The sequence below is a fragment of the Gekko japonicus genome, unplaced genomic scaffold (genome assembly GCF_001447785.1).
Source record: "Gekko japonicus isolate JY-2015 unplaced genomic scaffold, Gekko_japonicus_V1.1 scaffold1695, whole genome shotgun sequence".
NCBI classification, from domain to species: Eukaryota; Metazoa; Chordata; class Lepidosauria; order Squamata; family Gekkonidae; genus Gekko; species Gekko japonicus.
This window is the reverse complement of record NW_015160263.1, coordinates 163,582-174,619: the sequence shown is the minus strand read 5'-3', so window position 1 is coordinate 174,619 and position 11,038 is coordinate 163,582. Positions and strand designations below refer to the sequence as shown.

General features: G+C 51.5%; 1 protein-coding gene across 1 annotated transcript in view; it reads left to right on the top strand.

Moving 5' to 3' along the window:
* LOC107113548 (killer cell lectin-like receptor subfamily B member 1B allele A) overlaps nt 1-9,181 on the top strand; it is a 28,829-nt gene extending 19,648 nt beyond the window's left edge. The window contains exons 5-6 of the mRNA XM_015414898.1: nt 7,593-7,714; nt 9,055-9,181. Coding sequence (XP_015270384.1) covers nt 7,593-7,714; nt 9,055-9,181 — 249 coding nt within the window. The remainder of the gene's footprint in view (nt 1-7,592; nt 7,715-9,054) is intronic.
* Nucleotides 9,182-11,038: the final 1,857 nt, after the last annotated feature.

Below are 11,038 nucleotides of genomic sequence, written 5' to 3'. Positions count from 1 at the left end.
AGGGGCAGGCGGCTCAGTGCGTCGGCGTGGCCCATCGCCTTTCCGGGCCGATGGACGAGGTCGTACGCATACCCCGCCAGGAAGATGGACCAGCGTAGCACCCTGGGCGAGGTTATCTGCGGTGTCTGCCGGTCGGGTGCGAGGAGGCCCAGCAGGGGCCGTACAAGTAGTGGTGAAATTTTTTCACCCCTGCCACGATTGCCAACGCCTCCTTGTCGATCTGCGCGTAGTTGCGCTCGGCCGACGACAGTGTCCGCGAGTAGTAGGCCACCGGGACCTCGCGACCATCCGGTAGTCTGTGCCCCAGGACCGCCCCGACCCCATAGGGGGAAGCGTCGCACGCCAGTACCACGGGAAGGGCCTCGTCAAAATGGGCGAGGACCGCATTAGAGACCAGGAGGTCCTTTATTGTTTGGAAAGCTGCGTCGTGTGGTGGCCCCCAGGCCCATTGCGCCGACTTGTCGAGGAGGCGGTGGAGCGGCTCCGCGACGGCCGCCTTCAGGGGCAAAAAGGAGTGGTAGAAGTTCACCAGGCCTAGGAACGCCTGTAGCTCCGTTTTGGACTTCGGGGCCGGGGCGTGTGTGATGGCTTCTACCTTGTCCTGGGAGGGGTGCAGGCCGGCGGCGTCCACCGCGAAGCCCAGAAACTCCACCCGCGGCACCCCCAGTAGGCACTTCTCCCGTTTCACCTTGAGGCCCGCCGCGTCGAAGCGTTGTAAAACGGCCCTCAGACGGTCTGCGAAGGACGAGGGGTCTGGCGCGGCGATCAGCACGTCGTCTAGAAACGGCTGAACTCCGGGGATGCCTTTAAGGAGGGAATCCATAAAAGATTGAAAGATCCCCGGCGCGACTGAGACCCCGAACTGGAGGCGGTGCACCTTGAAGGCCCCTTTGTGGGTCGCAATGGTCTGTGCCTCGGCCGTGGCGGCGTCCACCGGTAGCTGCTGGTACGCCTGGGCCAAGTCCAGTTTGCCGAACACCCGAGCCCCTGCCAGGGCTGCCAGCACTTGGCTTACTACCGGCACCGGGTACGCGTGGGGCTGCAGGGCTTTGTTTATGGTGCATTTATAGTCCGCGCAGATGCGGACGTCCCCGTTCGGCTTGAGTGGTGTGACAATGGGGGTCTCCCACCGGGCCGACGCCACCGGTTCTAGCACGCCTTGCTCAACTAGGCGATCGAGCTCGGCCTCCACCTTCGGCCTCATGGAGATCGGGGGCAGCCGGGCCCTGATGCGGATGGGGCGTATCGCGGGGTCTAGGTCCAGGGAAATGGCAGGGCCCGTGTACCGCCCCAGGGTCCCATCGAAGATGCGGGGAAATTCTGCGCACACCGCCCCGAAATCCTGCGCTCCAACCTGGTTGATGCCCGTAACGGAGAGCCCCAGGGCCTTGAACCAGGCCAGTCCCAACAAGCTGGAGAGGGGCCGGTCCACAACCAGTAGGTCCAGTTGGCCCTTGAAACCCTGAAACTGGACCCGGAACTTGCCCCAGCCCACCACCGCCACGGGGTTTTTGTTAAAGTCCCGTAACCGGAAACCCCGTGACTTCTGTAGTGGTGGCCCCCCCCGAGGACACAGTGCACGGAGCGTGTCCGCGGATATTATGGAGTAGGTCGACCCGGTGTCGATCTCCATGGTGCAGGGGGCTCCCTCTATGAGGACCGTCACATGCATTTTATTTGGGCCGTCGGGGGGCAGGTTACAGACCTGGTGCTGTGGAAAGTGGGACGACACGGTGTGGAGCTCCAGGGGCAGTTCCGCGGTGGTCTGGTGGGTGGCCGATCTCGGTCGTTGTCCCTTGGACCGGCAGACCTTGGCGATGTGTCCTGCCTTGTTGCAGGAACGGCAGACCGCATTCCGGAAACGGCACGACCTGCGTTCGTGATCCTCCCCGCAGCTGGCGCACTGACTTGGAGACGGGGCCTTGGAGGTCCTGGAGGATACGTGTTTTGATCGCTGCTGAGTCCGCTGTCGGAGTTGTAGGACTTCCTCTTGGTCCGAGACGTCGGAGCCGCTGCTCACTTGGGTACGGTGGACCGCCTTGGCGCGGCGGTCTTGTCGCGCTTGTTCGTATGCTGAGGCCTCCCGGATGGCCTTGTCCAGGCTCAGATCGTTCTGGCTCACCAGTTTCCTCTGCAGCTTCGGCTCCCGGAGTCCGACGAGGAACTGGTTCAGGAGGGTATCGTCGAGGCTGGGGAAGGAGCATCGGGTCGCCAGGCTCCGCAGCGCCGCCAGAAAATCGGAGGTGGTTTCGCCGGAGGCCTGAACTCTTGCGAAGAAGTCCAACCGCTCCACGTACTTCGTGGGTTTGGGAGCCAGATGGTCGGTCAGGGCCTGGACTAAGGAGCTGTATGACTCGTCCTTCGTTAGTTTGGGCGAGATTAAGTCCTTGAGGAGCCGATGGGTCTGGATTCCGCAGTGGCTCAGCAGGTAAGCCTTCTTCATCGCGTCATCCACCACCTTGTGGATGGTGAAGCGGCTCTCCAGCGTGTCCAGCCAGGTGTCCCACAGCGAGGGCTGGGAGAGATCGAAAGCGGGCAGGCTTTCAGTTGCGGTCGCGGTCGCCATTGTGTTGCAGCCACGTGGTGGGGTGGCCTCTGGAACGGCGATGGCGTCGGGAGCGTTGTGGAGGCCGCTGCTGCTCTCGGGGTCAGCAGGGAGCGAAGCGGAGCCGGGAGCTGCGCGATGAGCGTTTGCCGGAGAGCTGGGAAGCGAAGCGGCGCGGTTCCCGGAGGTCTCGGCGTCGGGGCTCGGTGCGGTGCTCGTGTTGGCGTCCGGGTCTTTGTTCATGGGGTCGTGGATCCCATCCTCGTCGCCAGTGAAAAGTATGCAGACGGAGAGTGATTTCAGCTAAGCATACCTTTATTTAGTTCAGGACAAAGACGAAGGGACCAGCTCGCAGGCTGGTTATATATGTTCAGAAAACCCGCCACCAAGTACACCTAAACACACCCCCTACTCCCGATAGGCTATTTACAGTAACCGGGCGACCATTGGTCTCCCGGCTGAGAAGCTGGCCCTTTGATTGGGCCGGCTAGGATCCTACGGACCCATTGTCTTTGGACATGAAGCTATTGAAGAGTTGTGCCTGGCCAGCCCAGGCAAGTCCGGGCATGTCAGGCTGAATACATTACAGTGGGAGAATTAGATGGCCACTACCTCAAGTTTCTTGTGGGTCTCTGTTTGTCTGTTTATATTTAGAATGTTTTATGCTCCCCTTCTACTGTTGAAATGAAGGCCCCATTGCTAGAAATTGTTTTTGAGATAATACTGTCTTTAGCCCACTTCTGAATTGCACCAAGAGATTTTTGCCAATCACGAATAATTTCCAGAAACATAGCAAGAGAATGACAGCACTTTCTAGTTACGTAAAATGTACTCTATTTGTGATACAGGACTTCTTAAAGAAGATTAGTGAGGATGCACAGACATACTGGATTGGACTCTTTTTTTCTTCATTAGAGAATAAATGGATGTGGATTACAGGTCATCAGTATGCGTAAGTTGTTCATTCTCCAGAATGCCTTTCCATTTAAAAAAAAAAAAACACCAAAAAACCCCCTAAAGAGTAAAACATCAGGCCAGTAAAGTTTGGGGATTATCTGTGGGTCAGTTCACATGATGCAAAGCACTTGGGTGTGATCACACTGGCGGCTTAAAATGTTGTGGGGCATATCATCCAGACAGCACACCCTGCTGCGGGTTACCCACGTGGCTGTCCCATGGTCAAGCATCCACATTACTGCAGTGCCTCAGACACGGGAGTGCGCTGCCTGGTCAGTTTTTAAAATGCAGGTGGGCACATATGCGCTCATGCATTTTTAGGCGAAAACTCCAAAAACCACCCCAGCGGCAGAAACGGATCTGCTGGTTCAGACCGCCAATCCATTTTGCGCGCACTCCCCCACATTCAGACATCCAGCTATGTGCAATGAATGCACAGGGAGCCCAAAACTTGTGGTGTGGTGCCTTTTTAACCCAGCTCCAAGTCATCCTATGACGGGGTGAGTGTGCCTGGGGAACACATGACAGATATGGCTGTGTCACTGTGCCCATTTAATCTCGAGGGGAGCGGTGGCTATGTCGGGATAACTCATGTGATCACACTAGGGTTGCCAAATTCAGATCATCCGGGAATGGGGGGCTCCCGGATGATCCCGGGCACGTGCGCGCGCGCGTCACCCGGAAGTGACGTCGCACGCTGGGGGCGGGGCCACGTGATTTGAGGGGAAAACAAAGAGTTTTCCCCTCAAATTGTGTGGCCCCGCCCCCAGCGTGCGACGTCACTTCTGGGTGACGCGCACATGGGGGTGGGGTTTCCCCCGGGCCCCGATTCCGGCGCGCCGGTAATCGGAGGTCTGAAGCGGGGGAATCCCCGCCCCCCGGCTGCATTTGGCAGCCCTAGATCACACCCCTTGTGTCTACCATGAGGACTTTATAACAGACATGTGATGGGTGTTCTTTGACTCGTCTTTGTAATGGCAGCTACACGTAAGTTTCTCAGTGGAATAAATAGCAGTTCCTCAGATGTGAAAATGAGGTGGGGGGGGGGAGGCTGAAGGCCATTCTCTTTGCATTCTGTTGCCCTGATCAGAACTGGGCCTGCGTGCATCTGAGAGGCACGGAACTGCCACAGCATGCCTGAAACAAACTCATTGTGGTGACTATGAGAACTTCGTATCATGAGAATTAGCACTGAGTACCATTTGCACCATTTCATATTAAGTGGCCCCCGTCTTTATCAGACAGGAAAAGATAGATGCTCAGATGAAGAGATGTGAAGGCCTGGGGGCGGGGGGGAACAGACGAATTTGGAGGGAAATGTTTTATCTTATATTTCTCTACTGCTCAGAAGGTTTTCTCTCTCCTCCCCCCCCCCCCATTTCTAGTGGGGGGAAAATAGTTGGGGCACATACACAAAAACCTTCTAAGAAATATATTGTCTTTTGAAATAAGATAAATGCATTTTTATACAAAGAGTATATGCACTCACAAAGTGCAGTGTGGAGATTTTTATGTAAGATGATGTAAAACATTGCAGTGCCATCCAAAGCAGATCTAAACCCATCAAAGTCTATTGAAGTAATGGGTTTAGAAGTATGTGCCCCTGTTTAGGATGGCAGAGTCAGCGAATGTGTACTGTCTTTAAAAATGCACAACACTCAGATCCAAGATGTGTTTGCATCCAGAAGGAGAGGAGTAGACAGGATCTGCTTGCTGTTCTCTAGTAACTTGGATCTCCCTGGGTGGCCTGTGGAGCCAGTAGCCTGAACCTGCTGTGCTGTTGCCCTGACGCTTCTCAAAGGACTGTGGCACAGGCACTCTTATTTTATTTACGTTGTTGTATACCACCTTTCTCACTGGGACTCAAGGCGGATTACGTGGAATAAGTAAATACAGTCAACAGGAAGGGACATCCAATAATCAGTGTGATAGGATTTGTATTGCAGAAATCTGGAACCAACCAGAAATCTGTCTTCTGTTAAGCATATTTAGAACACACAAGGCCGGGGGAGGGGACTTTGGTGTAGAAATCCCACAGAAAGGGTACTTTGCATGGCAAATGAACTCCGAGCTCAAAAAGCAAAGGGAGGCAATAACTAGTTACCCTCCCCCCCAGGAAGAACCTGGGAAAGACCCCTTTCCCAGTATGATGACAACCTTCTGCTAGTCTTGCAATATGACCAACAGCTGCAGTGACCAGTGTGCCTCTGGCTGTTCTGCTGTGGGGTTGCCAGCTCTCTCCGTCCAGCCTGGCTCCTGCACCACTACAAGCTGCTTAACCAACTACTGGCCCCGTTCACACGAGGCGTTTTGGGCCGGGAGTGGGCCAGATTGGAGACGGAGCAAACGGGCGCGATCCCGCGATCCCGTCTCCGATCTGGCCCTTTCCCCGGCTGCGGCACGTCAAAAGTGAACCACCTACCGAGGTGGTTCATCCGGATGACGCGTCTTTGCGCCGGCGCATCCCCGGCCCCTAGCCGAACTGTGCATGCTCCGACATGTCGGAGCATGCGCATGTCGGAGCATGCGCAGTTTGGCAGGCTCCCTGTCAGGGCCCTGGTTTCTCCCCGGCATCTCATCGCGCCGGGGAGAAAAGGCGCCGCAGCCAGGGGATCCGTGGGATCCCGCCGCGGTGTCTCAACTTTTAAAAGGCGCGCTTTTAGAGGCTTTTCCCCTGCCGTGTGGCAGGGGCCATTGTTTGACTAGCACAGATGTCCCTCTCCTTGGTAAGCAGGGATGCTGTGCTGTCAGTGACCTCCCTGTGATGCTGTGGTGTCCTAAGTACTGATGCCTCCTGAGATGCTGTTGTGTCAGTGCACCGGGCCAAAGCACTGGAGCCCTGCTGCAGCAAGAGACTTGGCAACCCCACTCCTCTGACTTGTTATCAGTATTCCTGACGCTCTTTCAATAAAAGTGTGGTTTGTGCATCTGTTCCATTGGGGCTTGATAGACAGGGATTGGTTTCGACCCCCAGCTTTTTTGCTGACCTCAGCTATCTTCAGCAGGCATCTCACAACTGGAGAGGGCTGAGGGGGTGGTCCAGTGGGTGTGCAGGGTATGATCTTGCAAGGAGGGCAAGAAATGAGCCCAGATTATGCCCTCCCCCAGATCACTTGTCTGATTTATTTCATTTATACCCTGACTTTCAACACAATTGGGACCCAAAGCAGCTTACATTGTTCTCGTCTCCATTTTTTATAATAATAACCATTAATTAATAACCATTGATTTTTTAAAAAGAAATCTTCACACCAAGATAACCACTAGGTTTGTGCATGTGAGGCAGCCCATCAGCGTGCGGGGCACATCTAGCCTTGCTAGGGTTGCCAGCCTCCAGGTGGGGCCTGGAGATCTCCCGCTTTTTACAACTGCTCTCCAGTTGACAGAGATAAGCTCCCCTGGAGAAAATGGCCGCTTTGAAGGGTGGACTCTATGGCATCATGCTGAGGCCCCTCCCCCCAAAAAAACCCACCCTCTCCCAGATCAACCCCCAAAGTCTCCAGGTATTTTCCCAACCCAGACCTGGCAACCCTAAGACTTGCCAACTGGCTGGAGAAAAACAACCTGTCCCTTTAATAAAGGCTTAATAGGCTACTTATAAGGTGATGCAGGGAGCTGCGGTGGCTCAAGTGGTTAAGACGCTGAACTGCAGGCTGTGGAAGGTTGGTAGTTCAGCAGTTCAAGACCCGAGTGTGCCGCATGACGGAGTGAGCTCCCGTCTCTAGTTCCAGCTCCTGCCAACCTAGCAGTTCGAAAGCAAGAAATTGCAAGTAGATAAATAGGTACCGCTTCGGTGGGAAGGTAACAGTGTTCCGTGCGCCTTGGTGTTTAGTCATGCCGGCCACATGACCACGGAAACGCCTTCAGACAGTGCTGGCTCTTCGGCTTTGAAACGGAGCTGAGCACCACAACCCTAGAGTCGGATTCGACTGGCTTTCGAGCAAGGGAACCTTTACCTTTTTTAAGGTGAGGCCATAAACAAACTTTACCCATTTCCACACTCTGAAAGGAGCAGGACATTTTTACCCCAGACCAGTTGGTAATCGTAAGGCCACCCCATGTAATTATGTTTGCTTGGGCAAAATTTCAGCCATGTGTGGGAATGTTTGCGGGGCTTCCTAGTGACGCGTGGGACTTGCTATGCCTGCAACTTCCCACTGCGCTGTGCCTTTCTCCGATGCCTGTCTCCATCGCTCCATATTTATATGGCTGGTATGTGCCCAGCAGCAGGTGTGTGATTAGAAGACTGCTCCAGGGTGTAGGAGTGGAGGCATCTACTGTGGTCTCTCCCCACTGTTCTTTTGCAGCTGCCTGGCCTGTTCCTGGGCAAAAGGCGGCATTTGCCTTCACTATCCTCCTTAGCAGGAACAGAGCCCATGCCTCCCATTGGACCCTTGGGTGCCTTTCCTTACTAGGGCATGAGGGGCTTGACGAGACCACCTTTTGTGAAAGCAGTGTTTGCACTCCCCGTTGCCTGGCCCTCTCAAGGCCCATTCATTCTTTTAAATTACAATAAATATTCAACACCAATGCTCCCTCTAAGCTATGGAGTCTTGTGAGCAAAAATTCTATTTTTGTGAGCTACTGGCAATAAGGTTGTGAGTGAGCAATTTGGTTACTGCATGAATCAGTTTGCTCAGGAGCCATCCTTCCTGAGCTAAGACAGCTGGAGGCTAAAAAAATCAGCTTAGAGGGAACACTGCTCAACACAGGAAGATTTTATGTACTAGGTTATAACTAGTTTCAGAGGGCAGTGGTGCTGGTCAGCAGTAGAGCAGGCTAGATACAAGTCCAGTACCACCTTAGAGACTAACGAGATTTTTTTAGGATATGAGCTTTTGAGTGTCTAAGGCTGTGGTCACACACACACTAAATAATTGCACAGCCGCATTTTGCCCTGCGGCTTTGCCCGATTTTCCCCGCGGCTTTGTGATCCTCAAAAAACAGGATCACAAAACCGCGAGGAAAATCGGGTGAAGCCGCGGGTCAAAATGTGGCCGCGCGGCTTCAAGTGGGAAATTGACCAATAGAAGTGGGGCAAAGGGAGGCGCGACTGCGGCGCAGCTCTTGTGTGAAATCGGTCACAGTAAAAATCTAGTTGGAAAGTGGATTGAAAGTGGATTATTTAGTGTGTGTGACTGCAGCCAAAGATTCCTTCATCAAATGAGGGATCTGATGATATCAAGAAGGGAACTTTGACTCTTGACAGCTCATACCCTGAATATCTTGTTGGTGTCTAAGGTGCTTCTGGGCTTGTTTTTTAAATAATTTATTTAAATATATTTAGTTTTGATAAAAAAATAAATATTGTATATGTTTTCGTTTCCCTTTAAACTGGAAAAAAATACTGAAAAAAAGTCCCCCCCCCCCTAGGGCTTCAACATTTCTGGAGATTTTATATAATGGTTGATACGAAAAGCACCAGGAACTGAAATGGGGAGGAAAGGCAGAGCTGGGGGGGAGAGACACACAAGTGGCTTCTTATTAGGACAGGGAAGAGTTGCCACAGCCTTAAGCCCTGGTGCGGAATTATCTTCTCCTTTCTTTTGCAGGTTCCAAGAACCACCGAGCTCTGCTGGAGATGAAAACTGCGGAGGAATAAAGAACAAAAAACCCAAATTTGATGTCTGCTCTGCTGTATATAGGTGGATTTGCCAGAAACATCCCATTTTGTTATGATACTTTAATTATTAGATGTGATCTCATTATTTGCTAGGAACCGAGCAAATGTTCTCATAGGTTATAAATAGTTTCAGAGGGTAGCCATATTGGTCTGCAGCAGAGCAGGCTAGATACAAGTCCAGTACCACCTTAGAGACTAACAAGATTTTTTTAGGGTATGAGCTTTTGAGAGCCATTTATTTGTAACCTATGAGAACATATGAGAACGTCACTATTTTTAGCAAAATACCTTGCTGTAAACGGCAGGAATCAGACTGGCCGTACATTCTGTTTCCATTTATTCATCGGCTGAAATGTTGAACTGATGTCATGGCTGTCAGGAAGCTGTGGGTTTTGATAAAAGGGACTGGGGTTGACCCAACATGCTGCCTACCCAGGCAAAGCGACATGTAGACCCAAGTGACACCCCCATTCACCCCCTCCACCCTGAACCATCTTGCAGTGGTATAGTAAATTCTGAAGTGTCTGACACCCCAGAACTAGACCTCCAGTAAGCTTATACTGCAAAGAATTAACTTCCTCCTTCACACAGAGTTCATTGGGATGAGTCATGAACCCAGGATTAGGATAGGAACCCAGATGGAGGCTCCAGCATGATGAGTCTGTGAAGATCACCACCCGTTTACTTCAGATCCGAAATCAAGCACTGATGTGAAACCCAGATGCCATTCGAACTGTTATATTTCAGGAAGCTGAAGCAAACTATTATTTATTGCATTTTATTTTATTTTGCAAATGTATTTTTGTCACCACTTGATTAGTTCATGGCAACTCTTTTAAAGATAAATCATTCTGTTTCTAAATAAAAGAGATTAACTGAGCTTGTTCACTGGTCTGGAAAAGATGACAGATGAGCAGGTTAGGCACTGGAGCAATAGGATATAGATATCCACCTTTCCCTATGAAGAACAGTTAAAGAGGTTAGGGCTCTTTAGCTTGCAGAGACAATGACTGAGGGGTGACATGATCGAGGTTTACAAAATTATCCATGGGATGGAGGAGGTAGAGAAAGAAGTACTTTTCTCCCTTTCTCACAATATCAGGGCTCTTTTTGTAGAAAAAGCCCAGCAGGAACTCATTAGCATAATAGGCCACACCCAACAGCAGGAACTCATTAGCATATTGGGCCACACCCCTGACACCACAGCTCATTAGCACATTAGACCGCACCCCCATGCTACCAGAAGTGTGGTTATCCACACCAGAAGTGTGTTATCCAGAATAACATATTTTGGTTGTTATTCTGTTTACCTTGTTTGTTGTCAAAACCCAGGGCTTTTTTTGTAGCAGGAACTCCTTTGCATGTTAGGCCACCTAATGTAGCCAATCCTAATGAGTTTCTGCTGTTGGGTGTGGCCTATTATGCTAGTGAGTTCCTGCTGGGCATGGCCAATTTGGGAGCCAGCTGGAACTCCGTTCCTGCCCAAAAATAGCCCTGCAAGAACTCATGGGAACTCAATTAAATTAATGAGTAGTAGTCTTAGAACAGATTAAAGGAAGTTGTTCCAGATTTAGAAGAAAGGGGAGCCTGTGACGGGAAAAATATATATTTTTAAAAAAATATTGGTTATTATCATAAAAGAATTAACTGCTACAGGAAGTGGTGGTGGCTACAAGCATAGAGAGCTACAAGAGGGGACTGGATAAAGGTAAAGATGGATAAAAGGTAAAGATGGAACACTGTGTCTGGGGCAGTTCTTCTCTGTATTTGTGGTGCTTGTGGGGCAACAGTAGGAGAGCTTCTGGAGTTGTGGCCAATGTTCCCTCTAAGCTGTGGAGTCTTGTGAGCAAAAATTCTACTTGGTGAGCTACTGGCATTAAAATTGTGAGTGAGTGATTTGGCTACTGCATAAG